Genomic DNA, 25,945 nt, shown 5'->3' on the forward strand with positions numbered 1-25,945 from the left:
TGAAAATTAGAGACATGTGAACGTATTCTTTCTGTGATATCATGCCAACTTCTGACGAATGCTGATGATGTACCGATTAAATTGAAATGTGATCTGATTTTCAAGATAACGAACATTAGGGGTTTTTTTGGTTACAGAGAAAATTTGACGCCTATTTAGCGGTTAAAATTGAACAGCTAGCTCCTTAAAGCGTCGATATCAACAATATATATTTTAACTAAAGGAAAATGCTATATCTAGGTTGGTGTAATGGTTCCTTTCTTATTTACTGTGTTTCGAATTTCGGACCATAACCGAAGTGAGTTTGTCCGGCTATCAATTAATGAGGTCTACAAATTTGCTCAGTTTTGTGCGCAGTCTTGAAGATTTAATCCTTTTTGGTCGTCGTTCATTTTGTTCCAAAACCCACAATCCACCATATCGTTTTCAGTTCAGTCCCATTAACATTATTGGGCTATTATGAAAAGGAAGCTGAAGGTGAAAGGTGCAGTCATCAAAACGACAGCACGGACGAAAAATTTGTAAGATAAAATCGCCAAAACAGTGGACGAGACCGTTGTGTGCCGCTTCATGGGTGGTATTAAGGTGAAAGCTCGAGGATTCATTTGATACCAAGAGAAAAATTCGATTTGTATTTTTTGTTCTTAAAATATAAGGAACTTTGCGCAATTGTTGCATTACTAAGTGGGCCATGTTTAAAAACAAAATACCCAGCTTACATTCTTACTTACATTCTTTTGGCTATTCATTCTAGACTTTCGATGAATTATTCATTTCCCATCAAACTGTTATGCCATCAATTTGTTTAGTACTGCGATTTCACGTTTCGGAAACAACTCAATTATCAATATTTATTGACTGCCCACACCAACATCATCGCTCGAGGAGAGAGCTCGTTAACAACATTCTTTATTCAAACATTGTGTATGGCAAATCATCGTTATGGTTATAATGTTTGGCTCCGAGCACCTAGTCAAAGACTTCCTCCCGATCTATCGTTTCGATACGGCCGGTAGATAAACTGTAGAACACACGCGCGACTACTGGATAAGAGAGGACGAAGGCAGAGACAAACGGTTGTTGGGTGAACTTTTTATTGCATTCCAAAACTCATGATGAAAAACCAGACACATTCGCACCAAGATGGGAGAGTCGCTTACCGTTCAACCTTGAAACCAACGTAAATTATGTAGTAATCTATTTTTAACGATGCTCTAATGATAGTGACCATGGCCATGGACTTGATTCTTTTGGCCCATTCGGCTAAATTGTATCTATGTTAAATCAACCAATGAAAAATCTACTAAATCTCCTATCTTTTATTGCAGCTAATCTTGAAAATATCTTCTTAGACATGGTGACAATATTTAAGCAATATATTTTCGATCACCTAAATCAAAGCTAAACGATTCCATTAGGATAATCTCGCGATCGAATTTATGGTGGTATTTTGCATTAAACCCAGCATGAAATTTTATTTGGATATTTTGCAGATTATAATGGTCGAATATATCCAACGTTTGGGGTGAAACAGTAAACCGTGATTAAACGGTCGTCAGAGAAATGACTGCAGGCAGAAAGCGCATATTGCTATGTAATCTGTTATTGTCGGTACGCGCGATTCCTCTTCCAGGAAACGTGATCAAAACGGAAGCCGCCGAGCGTAACCGGAAGTAAGCAGTAAATCGCACATAAATATTATAAACCTATGAGCAATTGCTTTTGTTTACATCATAAGGCATATAGGATCAATTATCATGCTAACCTGATATTACTCCAAGTGCCAGCAGGGGTTAGCGTGATGCAATGAACCGTTAATATAATAAAATAAAGCTCACAAACACAGGTTTAAATTTGAAAATCGTCTTCATAGTGTGCGGAATTGTATTTTCTTCTAATACGAAACTGAATAGAAAACTATTTTGTATTTGTGCGGGTAAACATAATAGATTAGATTAGATATCGTTTATTTTACCCCGGTTATAGCCATTTGGTCGTTCACCGGGGATCTAAACAAGCAACATAATTTTTATATATCACGTAACCAAGTTAAAATCGACAGCCCAGATCAACCAATGTAAACAATTAACCATTTCTCGTGGGATATAATTATAATATAGTGGAAAAACCATTCTTGTGCCAGTACTTCCTATACTTGTTTCCCTCATTTCCGTACTTGGTGTTGTACTTTGTGCACTTGTTCCTGTACCTTCTTTATTTTTTCCTGAACTTAGCTTCTGTACTTGTTCCTTTTATTTCTGTACCTGTAGCCAGTGCTGTAAAACTTCATTCAATTCAATTGAAACTGAATGTGGAACACATTGACGATCTCTCGAATGCAGTAAACTTCACTCTCTGACACACACAATGTTTGCTGACGACCCGAACGGGCAGCATTCAGTCATCAATCGTTTCTCTTCAATCGAGGCTCAGTTTAACCACCGTCAGTTGATCTCTTGAAGTAACAAAATATCTCTTTCAATAGTGTGAGACCGGCCTTCAAATGAGGTTCATGTAAACATTCCAATTGGTTCAAGATAATAGATGAAAGACAAACCAGATTGCTGAAATATCAATCACAGAATACACATAAATTAATTGTTTCCTCCTTCAGTTTTCATTTTTAATACTTTACTCCATTTATAATTCTATTCGTTCGAATTTGCTTACTACCAAGAGCGAAGGCAATGAAGGAGTTACACTACTTGGCATTATTCAACTGACGATGAATTCCGGGAGCTTCACTCGAAAATGGCAGCAAAAGTCAAATGAATTAGTAGGGTTATGCTGACGGTCAGCGGCCATAAATTTCATTTTCATCTTATATTATTCGATTGAAAATGAAATTTTACCGCACTTATGTAGCTGTCCCGATGAACTTCTCACAGCTCAAATATTATCTTTGGATGGAAATTTTTTCGAATACTCTTAAATTAGAATAATTGATTATTGCTCGAGATTAGTGAAGTAGAATGGTAGAATGTTCTGTAAAAATGAATCATCCTACAATTGTTTTTGATTCGATCTCAACATTTTTCCCCAAATTCAGATACACACGGACACTTCGCACTTTAAAGCAGTTTTTTCCTGCTCTTAAAAGTACCAAATGATTCAAGCAAAATACAACCAAAATCAGTTTGACGGTTTATGAGCAAGAGAGTGAATCATTCAAATAAGTAAAACATGTCGATAAGTCCCCAAATCTCGGTTCAATCGATGTAATTTAAAAACAGAAGTCAAACGGGATGGTTCGAGTACATTGGACGAAAAAAAAATCCTTCAAAGGTATAGGAAAACATCCTTCTAATTCGAATGGAATCGTTCCAAAAAGTAAAGAGCCGAACAGTTTTGGTGTTTGAGTTAACGGTCTTAATTTAAAGTGGCAGCTGAGGTGTGCTGATGCTGTTGTCTCAGTGCATTGTGAAAGCAATAATTATGTCTATCACGAAGATACAATTCACATTTCTGGAATTTTAGGAAAACAACGAATCATAAAAAAACGTTAATCACTTTCTTTTCTTATAGTCGTTTTATAATTTGACTTCACGGTATTGAACTCAAATTTATATATCGGAAAATGGAAACCCTTTATGCTGTTCATTTGGCGCCCTTACTTATGCCGTTTTTCATTGAAAAACACTGGTGGCGTGGATTTCTCTTTCGAGCAGAAATGCAATATTTTGATGGTGTTTCATCGCCATTTCTGATCGAAAGTGCAAAACCAGAGCAATCCACACCACCAGTTTTTCTCAATGAAAAACGCCATTAATTGAACATGTGATACGAAATAAAGAAACACGTGAATCAAGTAGGCTCAGTGAAATTTTTGCACAAATCAGCTCGTTTGGTGCCATACGGTTTTATTAATAATCTAGTATTCATATTTTGCTCTCCAGCGGGTAGCAGCATTGCATAACTCGATACGCGCCAAACAATCATTGGAGATTCCCGAAGGATTTTCCTTATGTACTATAGACTAAAAAAGCGTTTATGTCATATAGTCGGCAATAAATCGGAAATTTACTAAATCGAAAAAAAATTTTTGATCCCAAAAGTCTTAGAAATGTCGAGATTTGGTGTCATCCGGAAAAAAAAATTTTTTTCGAAAAATCGACTTTCTGGACCTTCGAAAAAAAATCTCAAAATTTTCACCAGAAAGTTTATTTAAAAAAAAATTATTTTGATATGACACTAAATCTCGACGTTTCATGCAATTCTAAGACGTTTAACATCAAAAAAAAAATTTTCGATTTCGGAAATCTCATTTACAGCCATCTTCGAGAAACTTGCGCGGTAAAAAATCAACGCGTTTTATCGGTTACGTCACTCATACCAACATATCTCCGCAATCACAATATCTAACACACGTACTTTATCTGTCAAAATAGAGCTTTCAATTGATTTCAATATGTCACTATAATGAATCGACTATTTTGTCTAAATCCTGTTCACTCGTTTATACTGTAGCAGTCAATTTCATGTAGAAATTTATAGGGATGTTTTCATTCATTCCAATAGCGAATAAAAGTTTCCTCAAACTCAAGAACCATTTTCACTGGGCTGTCGTCCGACATCCTTATGACATGCCCAGCCCATCGTAGACGTCCGATTTTAGCTGTCCGTACGATGGGTGGCTCTCCTAGCAGCTGTTGCAATTCGCGATTCATACGCCGTCTCCACGTTCCGTCTTCCATCTGCACTCCGCCATAGATGGTCCTCAGTACCTTTCTTTCGAAAACACTAAGGGCGCGTTGGTCCTCTGCCGAGAACAACCGATCTCTCGTTGTTGCGCGTATTCCTCTGCAGTACGAATGCTCGAGATTGAGTCCCGGCGTTCCTGTGCGACGAGTATTGTGCACCGTCGATAGTTTTGAGCGCATACAAATCGCGACAAGGTAGTGGTCAGAATCAATATTGGCACTGCGGTAAGTGCGGACATTGATGACGTCGGAGAAGAATCGCCCTTCGATGAGAACGTGGTCGATTTGATTTTCCGTATGTTGATCAGGTGATCTTCAGGTGGCTTTGTGGATATATTTGCGGGGGAAGAAGGTGCTTCGAACTACCATTCCTCGGGAGGCTGCAAAGTTCACGCATCGTTGACCGTTGTCGTTTGTTACCGCGTGCAGGCTCTCCAGCCCGATCACAGGCCTGTACATTGCCTGCCGGCCTACCGATTATTTCGTGTCGTATTTATATCCTGACTGTACGTAACATGTGTTTTCTGGGCAGCTTGTTAGGCCTGCACCAACCTCCTGTCTCGCCGAAGGGCCATCGTGTCAGCACAACCGCTCCTAACATTAAAAAATATTATCATCCTAAAGTGGGACATTATATTATTGTAAAAAGGAGTGTTTCAAATATTTGGGTATATATTTTGATCCCCCGTAAACCTGGATTCACCATATTAAATCTATAGAAAAACATGTGGCATCCTACTACGGTATTTTGTGGAGGGTCAAGCCATATGTTTCTAAGCGTGCTTTCCTATGCTTTTATTTTGCTTACATCCATTCACAGCTCATCTTTTTGGTATCGGAATGGCGTCGCGCCGCTAGCTCTCATCTAAAAATATACCAACTCTACAAAACAGGTATCTCAAAAATATCTTCAATAAACCTCTACTGTTTTCAAGTTTATTGTTCTACTCCGATAATACCCTTAGCATCTTACCTCTAGCATATTTATGTGAGGTTCAAACATCACTGCTCGTTCATAATAACCTGCACAAACCTCACAACTAACCATAATTTACAGATTTCAACTTCAACTCACTCTCGAACTACACGTCGTAGTAACAATTTACTTTGCGTTCGAGCTGTCACCAACATTGGTCAAAGAAGGATTCTTTTTGTTGGTCCAATAAAATATAACGCACTTCTACTTGACATACAAAGAACATCCTGCCGTGCCTTATATTTTTATGCCTAGACTGAAGCGTCATTTGAGGCATAGAATAAGCGAGATATTTTTTTGATGTAGTTCCCTAATATATTCCTTGTTTCACAAACTGTCAACAATAATTCATTCTTGTATAAATTTTTGTAAGTTTGTATCTTTGTGGATCCCTTAACAAGAACTGGGATTCTGTTATATTATTTGATAACGATTAAATGCACATCAGGAAAATATTGTTACGTTAGACTTTCTTTTTGTAGAATTTCGTCAAACTATTTTTTTTGAGCTGAGATTAGTTTGCGTCCACTTCCTGGGAGCTCTACAAATTTTTTTGAAATTGTCCAAATGAACTGTCACTAACGCAATAAAAATGTTCGGAGAAAATGTCATATTAATTCCCAACTTAGATTTGAAAATCCGACCATTTTGTTGTGGATTTTACGATTTATGAGTGAATTTGATCATTTCATTTTTGATTTATTCGGTCTTGTCCTCTACACAACCCCGTAATTTTTCGCCCTCGTGCGTTTCACCTTATAATTGTACCGATAAAATTATGCAGGTGACCGATTGAAAGTTTGCAAAATTCACACAATCAGTCAACTAGTAGTTAGGTGTATAAAAGCATGTCAATTTCATTCGTATACACGTCTTCCAGTTAAGTCTCTGACATTATCCCCTGCCTTTTTTGTGTGAACCATCTTTTATGCAAAGACTTGCTTGAAAAGCCGATTTTCTCAATGATAAACTCTCTATGTGAAGAAAAGTAAGAAGTTTCTTATATTAGAAGCAATTAACGCACGAAGGACTAAAACAATTAAGAAAGAAATTCACGGGCGTTTTCTTCGAATTAATCCCGTTTAGTTTGACTTTTCACTTTGGATTTTTAATATACAGTCGGACCGTCACTTTTCAAATCTATTACGATTCGTTGATTTCTTTTATCAAAATATCCGGGAAGCATGTCCAGTTTCAACACAATGGTTTTGTCTTACTGAAACCTAACTAATTTAATTTTTTTATTTAATAGTACGTTTTTTTAGGCACACGGCTTAAGCTCTAAGATGCCGAGGACATTTTTTAGATTTGATTTACTATTCACTTAAAACTAGCGTAATTTCTGAGGTAATGTCGCATTGGAGTAACGGTGATCTATTCTGGTTGATCCTGACTCCAGGTTATGGCCGGCTATGGTGGGTCTGAGCTTATCCGGGCGACGATGGTACATATCGATAGTGGTCAAATCCTTCTGTCCGTGCGGGGTTCGCGGGAAACACCCCCGGGTCATGAAAACCCACATGCGGGCCGGTCGATGGAAAGAAAGAGAGAGAGCAGTAAATATTGTAGCAATTAGCATTGAAAAAGACAGAGGGTTACGATCAGCGATGATGAAGAGACGTGTAATGGGGGGATCGAGTGGGTTAGGAAGTATTCCAATTCTTATTAATGAATTGAAGGTATGAAAATATTGAATGCTGTGACGAAGATTTCAATGGATTTTTTATCACGTAATTCTTCTCTCATTGAAATTATTCTCTAATCCACAGTTTTTCACAGAGTAAGATTAATTTTTCAATAAAATGAATAAAATCCGCAACGTAACAAAATAATTTATTATTTCCAAATCGTCAAAATACAACTAAATCGTTTATATTAAATTCGTTGATTTTCCATTAAAAACGTGAAAAGCTTTTCCAAAAATATGTCCGAGAAAAATCCTTGTAACCAGCATAAGGTTTATTTGAAAAAAAAATTCATACCATCGTAATACTTTTCCAAATATTTATGAAAGATTACAAAAACATTCATTTTTCAGAGCTATTTTTGATCACAGTCGGTAATTAATTCGAATTTTCAGCCATTTTCACCCTGCAGATAGATCAAAAAATTTCAAAGGTCTGTACGTTTTTGGTTTTGGCAAATTTTTCAAATTTGGCCTTAAATTACTTTAGTAATATGAAACATCAGAACATTTTTAATCAAATAAACTAAAACCTATGATATATTTCGCTCTGAAATACCTCCAACCAATTGAACGTTATTTACATCTTTTTTACTAGGGACCATTCCTCGAAACTGTCTTTTTTGGGCAGTCTGAAAACATATGTTGTTTCTCGTCCCAGCCACTAACCCAGATTCCTATACAAACATGAAACGAAACTGTGTCGTAAAGTATTATACATCTCTTTCTATTTCTTCTATTTTTACTTCCATTCGTAGTTTGAATCATAGCATCGGGAAAATTTATGGTAACGTCATGTCGCTCGTTTGAAATCATCAATATGTCAGTTGACCCTGCCAATGCTGTCAATTCCGGAGCTGCTACTGACGTCTTCAGTCGATTATCGTCTTCGTTGGCTGACGCTATCGGGACAGAAACCACGACACTAGTGACGGGTGATGCCAGAACGATAGCAAGTCGTAAGCTTTATTATATTGATGGACAAGAGCATGACAGCGTCGCTGCAAAGCTTCAATTCAACGCTTTCCACAATCAACAGCTACTTGGTGAAAATATCACAGCCTACTCGATGTATTCGACTCTGGAGTCTGGCGCATACCACTCGGTAGAGTTGGTCAATGAAAGCAATCACCACTACACGAGCGGTCCACCCGTCGAGACAGACCACAATGGCACGTTTTCATTTATCGGTGATGACTACAGGGGCTGTATGGAAAGTAGTGGGAACTCGTCCTATTTGAATGTGTCGTGCGAGACTATCATCAACTACAGCATTCCCCTGTACGGATACTGTACTCCAATCTTCATGTTAATCACGTTGACTGCCAACTCGTTGATTGTCATCGTCCTCAGCAAACGTAGCATGGCATCACCAACGAATTTTGTGCTAATGGGTAAGATACGTTTATATCGAGTTACTGTTCTGGAAGCCGTTTTAGTCACGCCCGTCGTAATAGTAGAGGTGTAATAAATCAGCATTAATCAAATCATCGGAGCGATTCGGACGTGCCTCTTTTCGGGTTAGTGTTCGACCAGTGCCACTGAAGGAAGTGAATTATTTTATTACCTTCCATACAACGTCACAGATCAGGCGAACACCATGAAGCTAATTTCTCATTCCCAGCTAGTGTCAAAGACGTTTACTAGCTCCACATTTATTTTTAAATGAATTATCCGATGCTGTTGATTGAGTTATCAATTTACTATTGAAATTCGGAAGCTGTTGTATCGGCGGTTATTCTATCGGGAGGCATCTGGTAAGAATTTGTCTTTTGAAAGGATTATATTTTACTCTAAGAGATACCGCATTTTCAATTTTCGCTATGTCTTATACGTTTCTATTGACAAAAGAACTAAGGTATAACAACAACACGAAAAAATCATTAGGAAAATTGAATTTTCTTCGAAACAAAAGACATAATAAAGTTAATTACTTAAGAGTTCTATTTCTCAGTTGATTAGTACAGTTGTGTAATTCGATTGAGAGAGGGGAGTTCTCCCCGGACGCAAAGTATTTTGGGGACAGCGAAACAATCACCGATCCGCCCTAAGGAGTGGACGGAACATTTTTTCGGTGGTGATGTGGAAAGACCATTTTATTCACCATATTTACCCCGGATGTAAATTATCCTAGAAACGCCATTGGTTGACGATGACCGCTTCATGTGCGTGTTTTTGTGCAGTTTTGTGTGGTTAAAGACTGTTCCAGAAAGTATGGACGTACTTTGATTTCGCTGTAAATAATTCATAAGTGTTAGATATTCGAATTTTATTCGATATAAAGATAATATTAGACTACAACAACAGAATATTATTCTCAACATTTGCTACTTAGCCATTGTAGACTAGCTGGCGCACCTTCTTGCGAACGTTCCTCATTAAATATCGTACAGACTTCTTGGCGACAAGTTTTGACACTTTTTTCAAATCTTTTTCGAACTGTGGAATGCCGAGACATGTTTCCTAAGATGTGCCTTCGTTAATGCCCAAAATTCCTCAATTGGTCGAAGTTGTGGGCAATTTGGTGGATTCATGTCTTTTGGGACGAAAGTGACATTTTTGGTAGTATACCATTCTACCGTTGATTTCGAGTAGTGGCAAGAAGCAAGATCTGGCCAGAAGACAACAGGATCCTTGTGGCTTCGAATCATGGGTAGAAGTCGTTTTTGTAAACATTCCTTGATGTATATTTCGCTGTTCATTGAAGCAGTGATGATGAAGGGTTTCGAAATCTTACCGCAGCTACAAATTGCTTGCCAGACCATAGCTTTCTTACCAAATTTTTCGACTTCAATCGATGTCTCGGACTGGTTTAACACTTGCCCTTCTCGCACCGTATAATATTGTGGTTCCGGCAAGGATTTGTAATCGAGTTTCACGTAGGCTTCGTCGTCCATGATTATGCAGTTCAAATTTCCAGCAAGAATCGTATTGTACAGCTTTCGAACCCTCGGCCTGATCGATGATTCTTGTTTCGGACTACGTTTTGGTTGTTTCTGCTTTTTATAGGTTCGAAAATTCAAACGTTCTTTAGCACGAAGAACATTTGACTTCGAAGTGCCCACATTTTAGGCCACATCCCGAACTGAAACCTCCTTCCTGATTGCATTTAGCGCGGCTTTTTCACTTACTCCTTCCATTTTTGCTATCTTGTTCGGTGACAGTCCGCGTTCTGTGCACCACCTTTCTGGGACAGTCTTTATGAACGTTGAACGTTGATTTGTGCGTGCCGGTACAAGTGAAAACGATTCTCACTAATGCAAATGATAGCTTGTTTTTAAGGATTTAGATTGGGATTCCTATAAATTGTAGTAAATCACTTATCATTTATTTTTTGGTATAAAGTTGTACCGCCGAGAAACCTAAATTATTCTTGGTATGGCTGATTTTCATTGACTATTTATATATACTTTAGATAGCGTTTCCTACTATAAGTGAAAGTGCGTTTACAGAATCAATCCATAAATCGAAATAATTGCAAGCTGTCCGGTTTAGAGATTGGCTCTAACCCTACTTTTGAAAATATCTATAATTCACTAAAACTGTCTTGTAGAAAAATTGAAACATGTCTTTAATGTGTAGATCGAAAGTTTAGGAAATTGTGTGTCAAACTCTTCATATTTCATCATCACGGTCTTGTATTGGCAGCCTGCGGATCCGCATACTAGCAGTCTTGATTATGTCGTTGAATTTGAAACTGATGTTGAGCCCGGTTGGATTAGATCCGCCCTCAGTAATTGCTCTACAAGATTCACGGAGAAGATGGCTAAAGTATGTGCGTATGGAAGAGAACGGCGATTAATTATATTTCCGAGAACAAATCTTAATTGGTTCCAGTGGACGCAAGCTTTTTTGCAGTTTACGTGTCTCAGCATGAAAGCAAAATTGAGTGGCCCAATTATCCCATTACGTTGAAGACCTTTCATCACCAGTGGTTTATTATACAAGAAAATGTGTCGTTTCATGATAGCTTATCTGCAGATTTAATAAGAAGAATCAGATTTTAAGAGGGGTTCTATTGCTTTTGAATGAGGTTTATAGCGAATGGCAAGGGACACCCGAAATGTAATTCACAAAGATATTCCCAAATGTTTAATGTCATAATTTTTGTAAAGGTCCAAGTTTTTTGTACGACTTGTTTTTTTTTTCATATATATCTAAATCAGAATTTCTATCAGCAAAATTGTACATCTACGCGGAAAAGTCAGTTACTTATTTAGATGAGTGTTTTCTGTCCAAGAAAGTAATGCAGTCGAAAATTTCTGTATAAATTGCTATACAAGGACGATGCATAGACAACACCTTTTCCGTGAAGAACTTCATTCCTAAATAAAATGGTTATATGCTATAAGAATTTCGAGATCTTCAACTAATTTTTAGAACTAACAATTACCCTCAACTAATTTTTCTTTGTCATTCGATTTTCGATTTTTTGCCTTTCTCATATAGAAAGATTATGCAATCACTGTGAAAACCGACTTTTGAATCGATGCCCGGAGAGCCGAGGGTCATATACCTCAGTTCGTCGAGATCACAAAATGTCTGTGTGTGTATGTGACAAAAATTGTCACTCATTTTTTTTCAGAGATGGCTGATCCGATTTTCACAAACTTAGATTGAAATGAAAGGTGTTAAGCTCCCATACAAAGTTCCTAAATTTCATTTGGATCCGACTTCCGGTTCCAGAATTACCACCAAAAACCAAAACCACCAAAAAAAGGAAAACATCGTCATACACGTTTCTCGGAGATGGCGTGATCGATTTTCACAAACTTAGATTCAAATGAGAGGTCTTATGCTCTCATACAATTTTCCTGAGTTTCATTTGGATCCGATCCGATCCGGTTCTGGAGTTACAAGGAAATATGTGCAAATTTATTAAAAAATACGCACTCAATTTTCTCGGAACTCTCTTAACCAATTTTAACAAACTAAGAAGCAAATAAAAGGTCTTGAAATTCTTAAAAAAAATTTCGAAAAAATGATCCAGATCCGACTTCCGGTTCCGGTATTACAATGCGATTAGTGAAAATTTTCAATTTCATGAGTATTTTTTCACAAGCAATGGCGAAACGAGATGCACATTTATTTAAAGCTTACTGTTAAATTCATCTAGTTGGCAGATATTGTTAGTTAGTGATTATATAAAACTATTTTGTGACTAGTAGCCCGCGGGTTCCGCTTCCGAAAGCATCGATAATAGTGAATGGAATCTCCATAAAACGGAACTCAATTCGATTTCTCAGCAACGGTTAAGCCGATTTCCACAAATCACGATTCAAATTAAAGTTCTCATTGTTTTTAAATATACTGTGCAATTTCATCCTGATCCGACTTCCGGTTCCGAAATTATAGGGCGATGAGTGTTCAATCATTTAGTGCGACGATGCAAAATAAAGTAAAATTCTTATTAACATGACATAACTGTTTACAAATTGAAAATGTTATGTTAGTTTATATCCAAAGAAAGTCACAATAGCAAATTGCCTTTGTGGTTCATTCCTCAATTTAAAAACATGTAAAATAGAAAGCACATAAGACTTATAGAAAAGATAAAAGTGTTATTAATTTATAAAATACCTCGACATTTGCCATGACCTAGAAATAGCAATTAACTCGGCACACGAAGACTTTTGATTTGTTTTAGTCTTGTTAAGACGTAGAGCCGCCTTGAGATAAACCGCAGAAACCGAACTTTCACTTTCCCAAGATTATCGAAGCTTTTTTACAAAGCATCAATCAAATTACACTATTACTAGGTTTACTGGTTCACGATTACTGATTCAACATTCCCTTATCGAAATATGTGAAATTTTCTCTTGAATCATAAAATATGTTAATATGTTTGTATGTTATCTTTCTCGAAATAATATAAAATCATTCCATTTGACCAAGATAACATATTCATTGTTCGAATTTAGTATTGATCTTTTGAGTAACTTTGTAAAAGCAAAGCCTTGGTATTACATTCCTGTAGTGGAATTTGACCTTCTGTTTCAACAGACTTCGCAGCCGATTCAGAGTGTTTAGAACCATTGCTGGTGCTACGATTCTACTGACACTACGAATCCTTCCAGGTCGGGGCTCGAACATACGACAACTGGTTTGTAAGACCAGTGCCCTATACTTAAGTAACTTTGTAACAATCTAAGCGCTTAAACTAGATTAAGTTTTTAATAGGTCACATGAACAATTATTTTTATTTTTGTATGTTTTATGGCAAGCTTGAATTGTTTAATTTTCAATGTAATTGTGCTTGGTCGTGTCTTGCATACAGCCCTGATTATTTTTTGTTCGGAGGTTATTTTCTTTCGCCTACACGACGATATCTCGATATTTGCCCATTATGTACTTAACTATAATTGTGTTCTTTTGTTGGAGTAGAGCAGGCAATCAGATCGTGTAGGATGTTGTAATGCTGTGTTATTTGCTGGCTGTTGGTATTGTAATCTTTCAGAAATATTTAGTTTGCAAAATTGGTGAGAAGGATATTCGGTCTATTTTCGGTTTGTTGTTGTATCACTAAGAGTATTACTTAGAGTGCATTTGACTTAAACACATAATTGGAGGAGGATTGCTTTGCTGGCTATTTGTTTAGCCTTCTTGAGAAATATCTCAGGTCCGACCGAGTAACGATGCGTACTTCCGTGACAACTTTGTTCTGACGTGATAAGTTTTGGTACGAATGATTCGAAAGAAGAAGTAAACGAAAAAAAAATCGTGTTTAGTATAACACATAAGGTCGGAGGCATCCCTCACTTCATTAATCATTTATTCCTCATGTTGTGCGCTCACACGAAGTTTGTTTACTCAACTTTTTTTTTACTTGACGTGTGCGCCAAAACTGTATTCTACAAGGCAATTATATTTCAAGCAGCGGAAACATCTGCTAAGAATCTAATTTATCGTAGCGAAAAGTAAGAAAACGAAGCACACCGGAAGTCATTGTTGGGGTGTTTCGTGAAATTGTTTTATGCCGTTGTGGGGTGCGTCACCGCAATGATTGATTGAAAATAATATCAGCAAAATAATACTTTTCTGCGTTCTTTCAAAATTTTTTAGAACATTTTCGTAGTTTCCATACTGTCATTAAATTCATAAAAACAAACATGCACTATTGATGTATTATTCATAAAAGATCGTAGTTAGTATTGAAACAACTAACTTTCGAACCCAAACATTGCAATCCACAAGTTGCCATCGGAAGTTCGATACCATATGCTCACAAAGTATGTCATGGATATATCATCAATTACCTTTTTGCTCGTGTCGCCTCAAACAGTGTCGCGAGGGGCACGCAAAACCCAAATTAGCAAAAACTACCATGTAGCGAGCCCCAAGCGTCATGTCGATTTGCAACTGGGGCTCAACCTATGCCCTAAAGCATCAAATACTTGAATGTGTATACGGCACAGGATCGGTTGTTTAGAAAACATCCCAACAACGCAGGGTTTTAACTAACGAACGTTTCTGAAATCGTAGTAGTGCAACGTGTGTATCCAAATTGATTTATCACATCCGTTCAGCCTAACTACATAGTTCACCGTTGCCAGCCACCATCGCCGATTCTAATTGCTTCGCAGAAATTTCACCGTAACTGAGCCGATATCGATTTGGGTGGTGCGCTTCTATGGCGAATCGAATTGGTAATTTTCAACACTGCACATTTTGCCGATTGTTCATTGTTATTCATAGAATATAACCTGCTCCAATAGCAGCATTGGTGCTGGAAAATAGATTTCACGGTGGATCTGTCAGTTTTTGTTGGTAATAGAATATCATGCGATATAAGTGGAAATTCCTTTCACACAAACGGGAAATGGCACACAAATATTTGGGTATGCATAGATATGCTCGATGGTTTGACTTTACTGATTTGACTAAGGTTTGTAAAAATTAACGATCGCAGTTGAATTCGACTTTGGTGGCGGAGATGCTGCAAATGTTACTCGACTGAGTTAAGGAGTATTTCGTCTTCAAACACTCAGCAGATCGAAAACTAAGACAAATTCTAATTAAATTTATTTTGTTATTTGCAATTTATCAATACTACAGTAAAAATTTTCAAAAGACTTTTCTATAAATCTAGAATAAAAGCAAGAACATTTGTTTGGGCATCAATTTGCAACACCTTTTATTTACTATTTATTTTTTTTTAAGGGCCCTCCACACCAAAAAGCTCACTCAATCGGAGCTTCCTGGTCACGGACACATACATACCTCAGCACTCAGTGGAATGTAAGATTACTTTTAAGGGGCTCTCCTCATAAAATTAATCAAATAACTAAATTCCTAAAAGCAAAATCTAATAAATTATCTATCGGAGAAGTAAAAAAAACCCACTTGAGCTGACTGTGCCACCAGTTCTCGTTCAAGAGGGCACATAAACCTCCTCTTCTTTTAATATCATAATTAATGGCTAAAACTTGAAATGAATAAAATGAGTTTGTGAATGGTGTTATGAATGAGTGGATGAGTAGATGTGCACGGAACGCCCGAAATTAGCTCTGCGCCCAATTCGTATTACTGTTTTTGAATTAGTTGATTTTAACAACAAAATTTTCAAAATAACTATAAAATTAGTTAAAATTGAGAATTTACTTTGCTGAAAAAAACTCTTATTTTTAGAGAATGTGTTTAGTTGGCGAACATCCTGAACACAAAACAGCAATATTTCAATCCAACACGAAATTCTCATTGACAACTAATTTTGTTTTTAAAATCAGAAAATTTATTACTATTTATCAATCACCGTCTCAAGAGAAGTGTCAAAGCAAAACAAACCATTAAAAAGCTAAAAAAGACAGTCTTGTTGAAACTGCTTGCGAATTGTTTAGATGTTTTTCGCATGTGTTACGATATATCGATATATAAATTTCTAAACCGAGTTGTAAAAATGACGTAAACTCTTAGTGAAAAGTGCATTTATTCAGAATTTGTGCGCATTTGAAACGATTGTGCGTAATAATCAAGGGGAGGACGCTTAGAACAATGTGCCTATCACACATTAACACAATGCGTTGGCGCATTTAGCAATATTGGCACATTCGTTTTCATACAGTTGCACAGTTGCGGCACACAAAGAGCTCAGTTTTGACAAGTAGCTGTTTCATGGGGAACAGCGTGGCACACTTAGACTCACAGTATATCACGTGTTTTTTTAGAGGCACAATATAGTTTGTGTTAAGCGACTCTCCCCTTGGTAATAATGTTTTTACGCGGAACAGTGAAGTAAGTTTCGAATGTTGCACTCTAATTGTTGAACGAGTCAATGAAACTGAAGTTGACTATTGTATGTTTGATAGAAGCATGCAAACAGTTAATACAGAATGACGTTTCGAAAGAAGTAGAAAGCGGCAAAAGATCTAGTTAATTGTCACAAAAGATGGTGAAAAGATGAAGAGGGGGGGATGCAAAAAGTATTAGTAACATCATAAAGATCTAGTTAGTTCCGAAGAAGATGGTGGACAGCCGGGGAATCGAGAGAGTCGAGCGGATGTTAGAAACAAACCTAATGGTGAATATTATTCTTGGTTGCGTAATCGATAGAGAATGGAAGTAGGCTTACTGAGGGAGCACTAAACTAAACTTGTGGATTAGATACTAAATCACCCTAATGCTAAATCTAGAATTTAAGTATTGGAGTTGGAAGGACTGTTTGAGATTGTGTTTAAAAAAAATTGTTTTATGGTATTGCGAGACAGGGTAAAATCAAATACATGAGCACATCGATTGAATAGACGACACATACTGGAGAAAGGTTCATTATAGCCATAATTAGTGCGAGCGGTTTGAATTCTCAGGAATTGATGAGATCGAAGATTTCGAGAATGAATATTTAAATTTAGTTTGCCTAACAATTCGGGGCAATCAATTTTAGATTGTAACAGATCTGACACGAATATTGCCCTGGAGAGATCTCGGCGATCAGATAACAGGTGTAGATCGATCAGTTTACAGCGTTCCTGATAGCTTGGGAGGTTGTTGGGATCTCTCCAAGGAAGACTACGAAGAGCAAAGCGAAGAAATTTGCGCTGAATAGCTGCGATGCGATTGATGTCCAGTTGATAATAGGGGGCCCAGACGACAGAAGCGTATTCTAGGATAGAACGAACCAGTGCGCAATATAGTGCTTTTAAGCAATATATGCTTTTAAAGTTCTTTGTGACTCGAAAAATAAAACCAAGTGTCTTGGAAGCCTTAGAGATAATATACTCGACGTGATGCTTGAAACTAAGTTTAGAGTCCAAAAGGACTCCCAGGTCTTTTACAGTCGATTCTCGCTTGAGGATAGTTCCGGAAATAGTATTGTTAAATACTATCGTTGTGCGTTTGCGAGTAAAAGAGATCACGGAACATTTAGATGGATTTAATACCATTCTATTGAGGTCGCACCAGTTGGAGAAAATATCCAACTGTTTTTGCAGGAATCTGGCATCTTCGTGATCTTTAATAAGATGGAACAATTTAAAATCGTCGGCGAAAGATAATTTCAAGCATTGCATCGAATGGTTCAAATCGTTCAGATAAAGTAAGAATAAAAAGGGTCCAATTCAGTCGCTACAGGCGCGACAGCAGGTTGACGCCATATATACAGACTTCTCCGCTGCTTTTGATAAAATAAATCACCAAATAGCTATTGCTAAACTTGACAGACTTGGATTCAATGGATCATTTTTGAATTGGTTGCATTCGTACCTGATTGGTCGTAGTATGATAACTAAAATCGGTGACTGTACAGCTGAACCTTTTCGAGCTAACTCGGGTGTACCTCAAGGCAGTACACCCGAGTTAGCTCGAAAAGGTTCAGCTGTACAGTCACCGATTTTAGTTATCATACTACGACCAATCAGGTACGAATGCAACCAATTCAAAAATGATCCATTGAATCCAAGTCTGTCAAGTTTAGCAATAGCTATTTGGTGATTTATTTTATCAAAAGCAGCGGAGAAGTCTGTATATATGGCGTCAACCTGCTGTCGCGCCTGTAGCGACTGAATTACGTAGGATGTATAACATACCAGGTTTGTAGATGTGGATCGTTTTGGCATAAAACCGTGTTGAGTTGAAGATATGTAGCTAGAGCAGTTGTGGGTAATGAAGTCCAAAACAATTATTTCAAAAAGCTTAGATACAGCACATAATGCAGCAATTCCGCGGTAATTTGATATATTGCTTTTATCACCTTTTTTAAATACAGGAACGAACGCTAATTAATCTAACCCACCACAGCTTGCTACAGTGACAACACAATTGAGAAAAAAACAAACAATATATATATATATATATATATATATATATATATATATATATATATATATATATATATATATATATATATATATATATATATATATATATATATATATATATATATATATATATATACAAGGTGAGATGAAAAAACTGCAACCAACTTCAGACTGCTGTCATTTCTAAACCGCTCGTCCCACAGCTGTCAGATTTATTCTAGTGACAGCTCATTATATTATTTACAAGCGCACAAAAGCATTTTGGTGGGAATTTTTCAGAAAAAAAGTTATTTGTGATGGAATTCAAGTGTGATAGTGTGATTGCTTTGCATTTGGCTGGAAAACCACAAGTGGCTATCGTTAGAGCCCTCCAGCATTTAAAAGTGAATAAATCTTTTGTGTCTCGTACCATCGCTCGTTACCGTGATACTGGTAGCGTAGCCCGACGTCAAGGAAGTGGACGAAAAAAAACAGCAACATCGGCAGAAATGGTTCGAAAAGTGAAGAAGCGAATTGAACGAAATCCGCGTCGCAGTGGCCGAAAAATGGCTCGTGAGCTGACCATATCGCAATATGCCATTCGGCAAATATTGAAAAATGAGCTTGGACTAAAGCCATTGAAGTTCCAAAAAGTGCAAGATCTTACTGATGCGCAAAAAAAAGTTAGACTCGAAAAAGCTAAAGAGTTGCTTCGCTTGGCCGAAAGTGGTGAACTGCCGAATTTGGTTTTCTCCGATGAGAAACCATTCGTTATCCAGCAGTTTGTAAACAAACAAAATGATCGTGTTTACTTGCCAGAGAGGTCAGCTGAAAATTTGCAACTTCGGTTGGCCACCAGAACTCAAAAGCCGGCCATGGTGATGGTGTGGGCCGCCATAACAGCCGATGGTCGCTCGCCGCTCGTATTCATCGACCGTGGGGTCAAAATAAATGCGCAAATCTATCGCGAAAATATTTTGGAGGGAGTTCTGAAGCCCTGGGCACGCAAACATTTCGGCCGCAGACCTTGGACATTCCAACAGGACTCAGCACCATCGCACTCAGCACGCGCCACCCAAGAATGGTTAAGAAATGAGGTTCCTCGCTTCATTTCCACCGCACAATGGCCACCAAAATCTCCGGATGCCAATCCGTTGGACTATTGTGCCTGGGGTATTTTGGAAAGCAAGGTTGGCACTAAAAAATACCAAAGTGTCGATCATCTCAAGCAAGCGCTTCGCCGAGAATGGGACAAAATACCGCAGAGCCACTTTCGGGCAGCGTGTGATGGTTTCATTGGCCGTTTGAAGGCCATAGTTCGTGCCAAAGGTGGCCAATTCGAACAAATCTAAACCGATTCTCAAATTTGATGTTATTTCCGACATTTTTTGCTTTCATTCAATAAAATTTAAAAAAAATGAAAAAATTATGGCGTTTTACTTTGTTGCAGTTTTTTCATCTCACCTTGTATATATATATATATATATATATATATATATATATATATAATTATATATACATATGTCAATCAAAAACAAAAACTAGTTACAAAGCAAAGAGAACATTCAACAAGGAAAAATAATAATTTAAAAAAAAAGTACATATTTATAAAATAATATCTTGTTTACATTTAACTCTAATCGGGAGCTACATACGGTTGATACACATTACAATATATAAGTTACTATTCGTGTTTTCAGGTAATGTTTTAATTTTGTTTTGAATAGATTCATATTCGTGATTTGTTTCAATTCGTTTGGAAGAGCGTTGTACATTGTTGGACCGTTGAACATGATGCGGCTTTTATCTAAGTTAGAGTATGCTCTGACTCGTAATAATGAGTTCGACTGCCGTGTATTTTGCTGCCGAAGACCAGTGGATATTGAAAGGTTATGATGAAAATCTGATTGAAGAAGAACATTGTGAACGAACGTAATTGTCTGCATACCGCGAAGTGCTAACAGTGGTAATATACCATGGGAAGTATCAGAGTAAAGTTATAAAGTAGAGTGCAAGCAGGGTAGCTTGAAGATGGTTTTCAGACATCTATTTTGTAAAGCCTGTATTCTTTTCAGCTTTGACTTTATCGCCAGATCCCAAACAATTAGAAGATACTGGATGTGAGAATGTATACAAGCAACTCCCAAAGAGTGACGAAAGTTTATTTTCCAAAATTTTGACATGAATATCCCATAATAATACAGAATCAAGGTGAATACCAAGGTATTTGAAATTATTTACTTTTTCGATGACTGATTGATTAAACATGGGATTTGGATGGTCTTGTATTTTTTTCCTTGGATAATGGAATATCATATACTTTGTTTTGGAAAGATTCAACGACAGAAAATTTGAATTAAAATAATTCAGTCGGTGTTGAACAGTCGTTCGCACCGCACGCGTATAGCTCTTGGCTCCTGGAATTTTTTTCTGGCTACCTAGAGTTTCATTGATTCAAGGCTTCAGTCTTTTTCAAGGCTACCTGAATCACTAACTAAGTGACTAAGTGATACAAAGAGTGATATTAGAGTGACTAAGTGATACAAAGAGTGATATTAGAGTGACTAAGAAATTAATCAGCCTTTTTTAAGGCTAGCTAGGAGTCTAATCGAAGACTAATTTAGCCTAGTTAATTTAATTTAAAATTTCATTAATTTCAAAAATGCCTGCGTCCAACCGGAAAGGCAACAAGCCTAAGGCTAAAAATAATTCAATACGGAATAAATCACAATCCGTTATTCAACATTTTTCTAATAACATTCACGATCTTATAGAATCTGAATGTAAAAATAAAAGACAACGGACGGATTTCCCTTCCGTTGATCCTATGCCGTCTAACAATATTTACGAGATTCTTCCTGAATCCGATTGTAGCGACATAGAAGAAAATTCTTCAAAAATTCCCAAAATGGACGCATGTCGTTCTGGGAAGAAACATCAATCTATGCCACCAGTGACGGTGATGATTTCCGACTTCAAAGCATTCCGTACTGAGCTTTCTACTTTTCTCCCGGAAGTAAAAGTCTCATTTCAAATCGGACGAAGAGGAGAATGTCGAGTCTTGGTGGATGGATTGGAAGATTACGAACGTCTTATTCGATATTTGTCCGAAAAACTTCATAAATTTTATTCATATGATATAAAATCAGACAGACCCTTCAAGGCTGTCTTGAAAGGATTATCAAATGATCAAAGTATTGATGAAATTAAAAATGAACTAAAAGAATTGCTTGGTTTTGCCCCTTCCCAAGTAATACTTATGAAAAAAAGAGCGAATGGTACTTCTAAACCACGCTCTGGAATTTCCCATGAACTTTACCTAATACACTTCAATCGAAGTGATGTAAACAATTTGAAAACTTTAGAAAAAGTACGTTTCATTTCCCACATTAAAATTCATTGGGAACATTATAAACGGCATAATCGTATTGCAAACTTAACGCAATGTCGTCGTTGCCAAGGCTTCGGTCATGGAACCAAAAATTGTCATATGGACGTTGACAAAAAAAGACGTTTGTACAATGAATGAAACCACTGATAAATTTTCATGTTCAAATTGCAATGGAAATCATAAATCCAATTATTTGAAATGTCCTGTCAGGGAAAAAATTTTAAACGCTCGTTCGCTTAGACAACAAGTCAAATCAACGACCTTAAATTTACAGAATATACCTGAAAATTCTTCTAAGGCACCTGCCAATTCGTCTTCTAACGAAAACAATTTATTGACAGGTAGATCGACCTCGTCATCATCTTCTTCTAATGTCAGTTATGCTGGTATATTAGGTAGAAAGCTATCTCCTATTTCTTCTAATGTAAATATTCAAAACACAGGACCGCCTTGCAGTTCTTCTTCGAACGAAAACAATTTATTAATAGGTAGACCGGCCAAATCATCTTCTTCTAATGGCAGTCTACCTACAAATATTCCTTCAATGCCATTCGCTTCTTTAAATGAAGTCGATTTAGGCGATATAACTGAAAATAAAATGATCTACCTACAAGATCAACTTTTTCAAATGATCATCCAAATGAATTCGACTTCATCACTTTTTGAAGCATTTCAAATCGGATGGAAATTTGCAAATAATATTATAATGAATTTAAAATTTAACAGTGATGTTAAATAATTATTTGAATATTTTAAATTGGAATGCTCGATCTTTGAAATCGAGTGAAGATGAATTTTATAATTTTCTCAAAGTTCACAAAATTCATATTGCCATTGTGACAGAAACTTTTCTTAAACCAAATGTAAAATTGAAAAGTAATCCACATTATGTGGTTCATCGATTTGACAGGTTTACTGGAATTGGTGGTGGAGTTGCCATTTTTGTCCAACGGCAAATTAAACATCGAATTTTACCTTCTTTCAATACTAAAGTTATTGAAAGCTTGGGAATCGAAGTTGAAACCATTCATGGAATTTATTTCATCGCTGGAGCATATTTGCCATTCCAATGCACCGGCGAACAATTAAATTTCTTTAAAGGCGATTTGCAAAAACTTACAAGATATCGATCGAAATTTTTCGTAATAGGGGACTTAAATGCTAAGCATGTCCAGTGGAATTGTAGGCAAAATAACAGTAATGGTAAAATACTTCATAATCAACTCTTAGCTGGTTACTTTACAGTTCTTCATCCCAGTAATCCTACTTGTTTCTCTTCCGTGAAAAACCCGTCTACAATTGATCTGGTTCTAACAGATCAAAGTCACATTTGTAGTGAACCGATTACTCATGCTGATTTTGACTCAGATCATCTTCCTGTAACATTCAGACTTTCCAACGAAGCTATAATTAATCCAATTAGTTCTATTTTCAACTATCATAGAGCTAATTGGTTGGATTACAGATCTCACATTGAAAATCATGTGGATCATGAAACTATTTTAGAAAATTCTGCGGACATCGACACAGCAATTGATGATTTGAATCATTATATTATCGAAGCTAGAAATCTTTCAGTTCCCAAAGCTCAAACTAAATTAAATTCTCCTATCATCGATGACAATCTTCAACTGCTCATTCGGTTGAAGAATGTTCGTCGACGACAATATCAACGTTCTCGTGATCCTGCTATGAAAAACATAGTTAAGGATTTACAAAAAGAAATTAAACATAGATTTACTCTTTTGCGAAATGAAAATTTCGCTAAAGAAGTTGAACAAATTAAACCATATTCTAAACCTTTCTGGAAACTTTCTAAGGTTCTTAAGAAACCTCAGAAACCAATTCCTGCTCTCAAGGAAGGAAATCAAATACTTCTTACAAATGGTGAAAAAGCTCAAAAACTTGCTCAGCAGTTCGAGAGTGTCCACAATTTTAATTTAAACGTTGTGAGTCCTATTGAAAATGAAGTCTCACTGAAATATGATCATATTTCAACCCAAGTGTTATCACACGATGACATTATTGAGACGAATTTTGATGAAATTAAATCAATTATTAGGAAACTCAAAAACATGAAGGCTCCTGGTAATGATGGAATTTTTAATATTCTTATTAAAAATCTTCCCGATGTTGCCTTGAGACTCCTGGTTAAAATTTTCAACAAGTGTTTTTCATTAGCTTACTTCCCAAAAAGATGGAAAAACGCTAAAGTAATTCCTATCCTAAAACCTGATAAAAACCCAGCAGAAACATCAAGTTATCGCCCAATTAGCTTACTTTCTTCTATCAGTAAACTTTTTGAAAAAATTATCTTGTTAAGAATGATGACTCATATAAATGAGAATTCAATTTTTTTACCAGAGCAGTTTGGATTTCGTCATGAACATTCAACTACTCATCAACTTGTCAGAGTAACGAACATGATAAAATCAAATAAATCTTCTGGGTTATCCACTGGAGTTGCTCTTCTAGACATAGAAAAAGCATTCGACAGTGTTTGGCACAAAGGTTTAATAGCAAAAATGTCTGATTTCCAGTTTCCTATTTATTTGATCAAAATGATTCAAAATTATTTAACTGATCGTACTCTTCAGGTTAGCTATCAGAATTGTAAATCTGAATTGCTACCCGTACGAGCCGGTGTTCCGCAGGGTTCGAGTGTAGCTCCAATCTTGTATAATATTTTCACTTCTGATCTTCCAAATCTACCCGTTGGTTGTCAGAAATCGCTATTCTGTGACGACACAAGTCTGTTAGCCACAGGTAGAAATCTAAGAGTGATCTGCAGTCGCCTACAAAGAAGTTTAAATATTTTCAGTGATTATCTGTCAAAATGGAAAATTAAACCAAATGCAGCAAAAACGCAATTAATTATCTTTCCTCACAAGCCAAGAGCTTCTTTTCTTAAACCAAACAATAATCACATTCTCAAATTGAATGGCTTGGAATTGACATGGTCTGATCAAGCTAAATACTTAGGTTTAACGTATGACAAAAAACTCACTTTCAAGGATCACATTGAAGGAATCCAGGCAAAGTGTAATAAATATATTAAATGTTTATATCCTCTTATAAACAGAAATTCTAAGCTCTGTCTAAAAAACAAATTGTTAATTTATAAACAAATTTTCAGACCAGCCATGCTTTATGCGGTACCAATTTGGTCAAGCTGTTGTTCCACCAGGAAGAAAACGCTTCAAAGGATTCAGAATAAAATTCTGAAAATGATTCTGAAGCGTCCTCCCTGGTTTAGTACAAATGAGTTACACAGACTCACAAATATAGAACCATTAGATGTAATGTCACATAATATTATAAGCAAATTCCGACAAAAATCGATGCAATCTTCAATTGAATCGATTCGCTCTCTGTATTAGTTAGTAAGTTAGTATATAGGTTCCTTTTCCCCATTACACAATACAAGTAGGTTTAGAATTTTCCCTACACAAAAATCTCAGAATTGCGGAAGCAAATGATGTCTTCATGGTAATAACCAAATCATATATATATAACAGGGCTGAAAAGTCACCACTTGTGGCTGAACACCCAATTTAAATCTTAATAATTTAATTTTAACTCATATTCCAATAAATAGTTATTAAAAAAAAAAAAAAAAAAAAAAAAAAAAGAATTAAAATAATTCATTAGGACACTTAGATCCTGTTCTATTGAAGCTACAATCGTCCTTGCATCTATATATGGATAAAAGAGAGCAGTATCGTCTGCGAAGAGTCGAGGTATTCCTTTTAACTTCAAGTATCCAATATCATTGATAAAAATTAGAAACAGAAGTGGACCAATATTACTACCTTGTGGCACTCCTATGTTTATTGATCGATACGAACTATGTGCTCCCCCGACCGCCACGTATTGTGTTCTTCTTTTTAAGTAGCTGGCTAATAAATCATTGGCAATTCCTCTTATGCCACATCTATCCAGTTTTGGTAGGAGAATATTGTG

The 25,945-nt window shown here is 36.5% G+C and overlaps 1 protein-coding gene across 1 annotated transcript in view; it reads left to right on the forward strand.

Annotated features, from left to right (window-relative positions):
- Positions 1-25,945, forward strand: part of LOC131439414 (sex peptide receptor) — a 142,438-nt gene that overhangs the window by 33,660 nt on the left and 82,833 nt on the right. Inside the window, exon 2 of the mRNA XM_058610383.1 lies at positions 8,119-8,754. Within this exon, the coding sequence (XP_058466366.1) occupies positions 8,145-8,754 (610 nt within the window). The 5' untranslated portion in view covers positions 8,119-8,144. The remainder of the gene's footprint in view (positions 1-8,118; positions 8,755-25,945) is intronic.

The sequence above is a fragment of the Malaya genurostris genome, chromosome 3 (assembly GCF_030247185.1).
Source record: "Malaya genurostris strain Urasoe2022 chromosome 3, Malgen_1.1, whole genome shotgun sequence".
Taxonomy (NCBI): domain Eukaryota; kingdom Metazoa; phylum Arthropoda; class Insecta; order Diptera; family Culicidae; genus Malaya; species Malaya genurostris.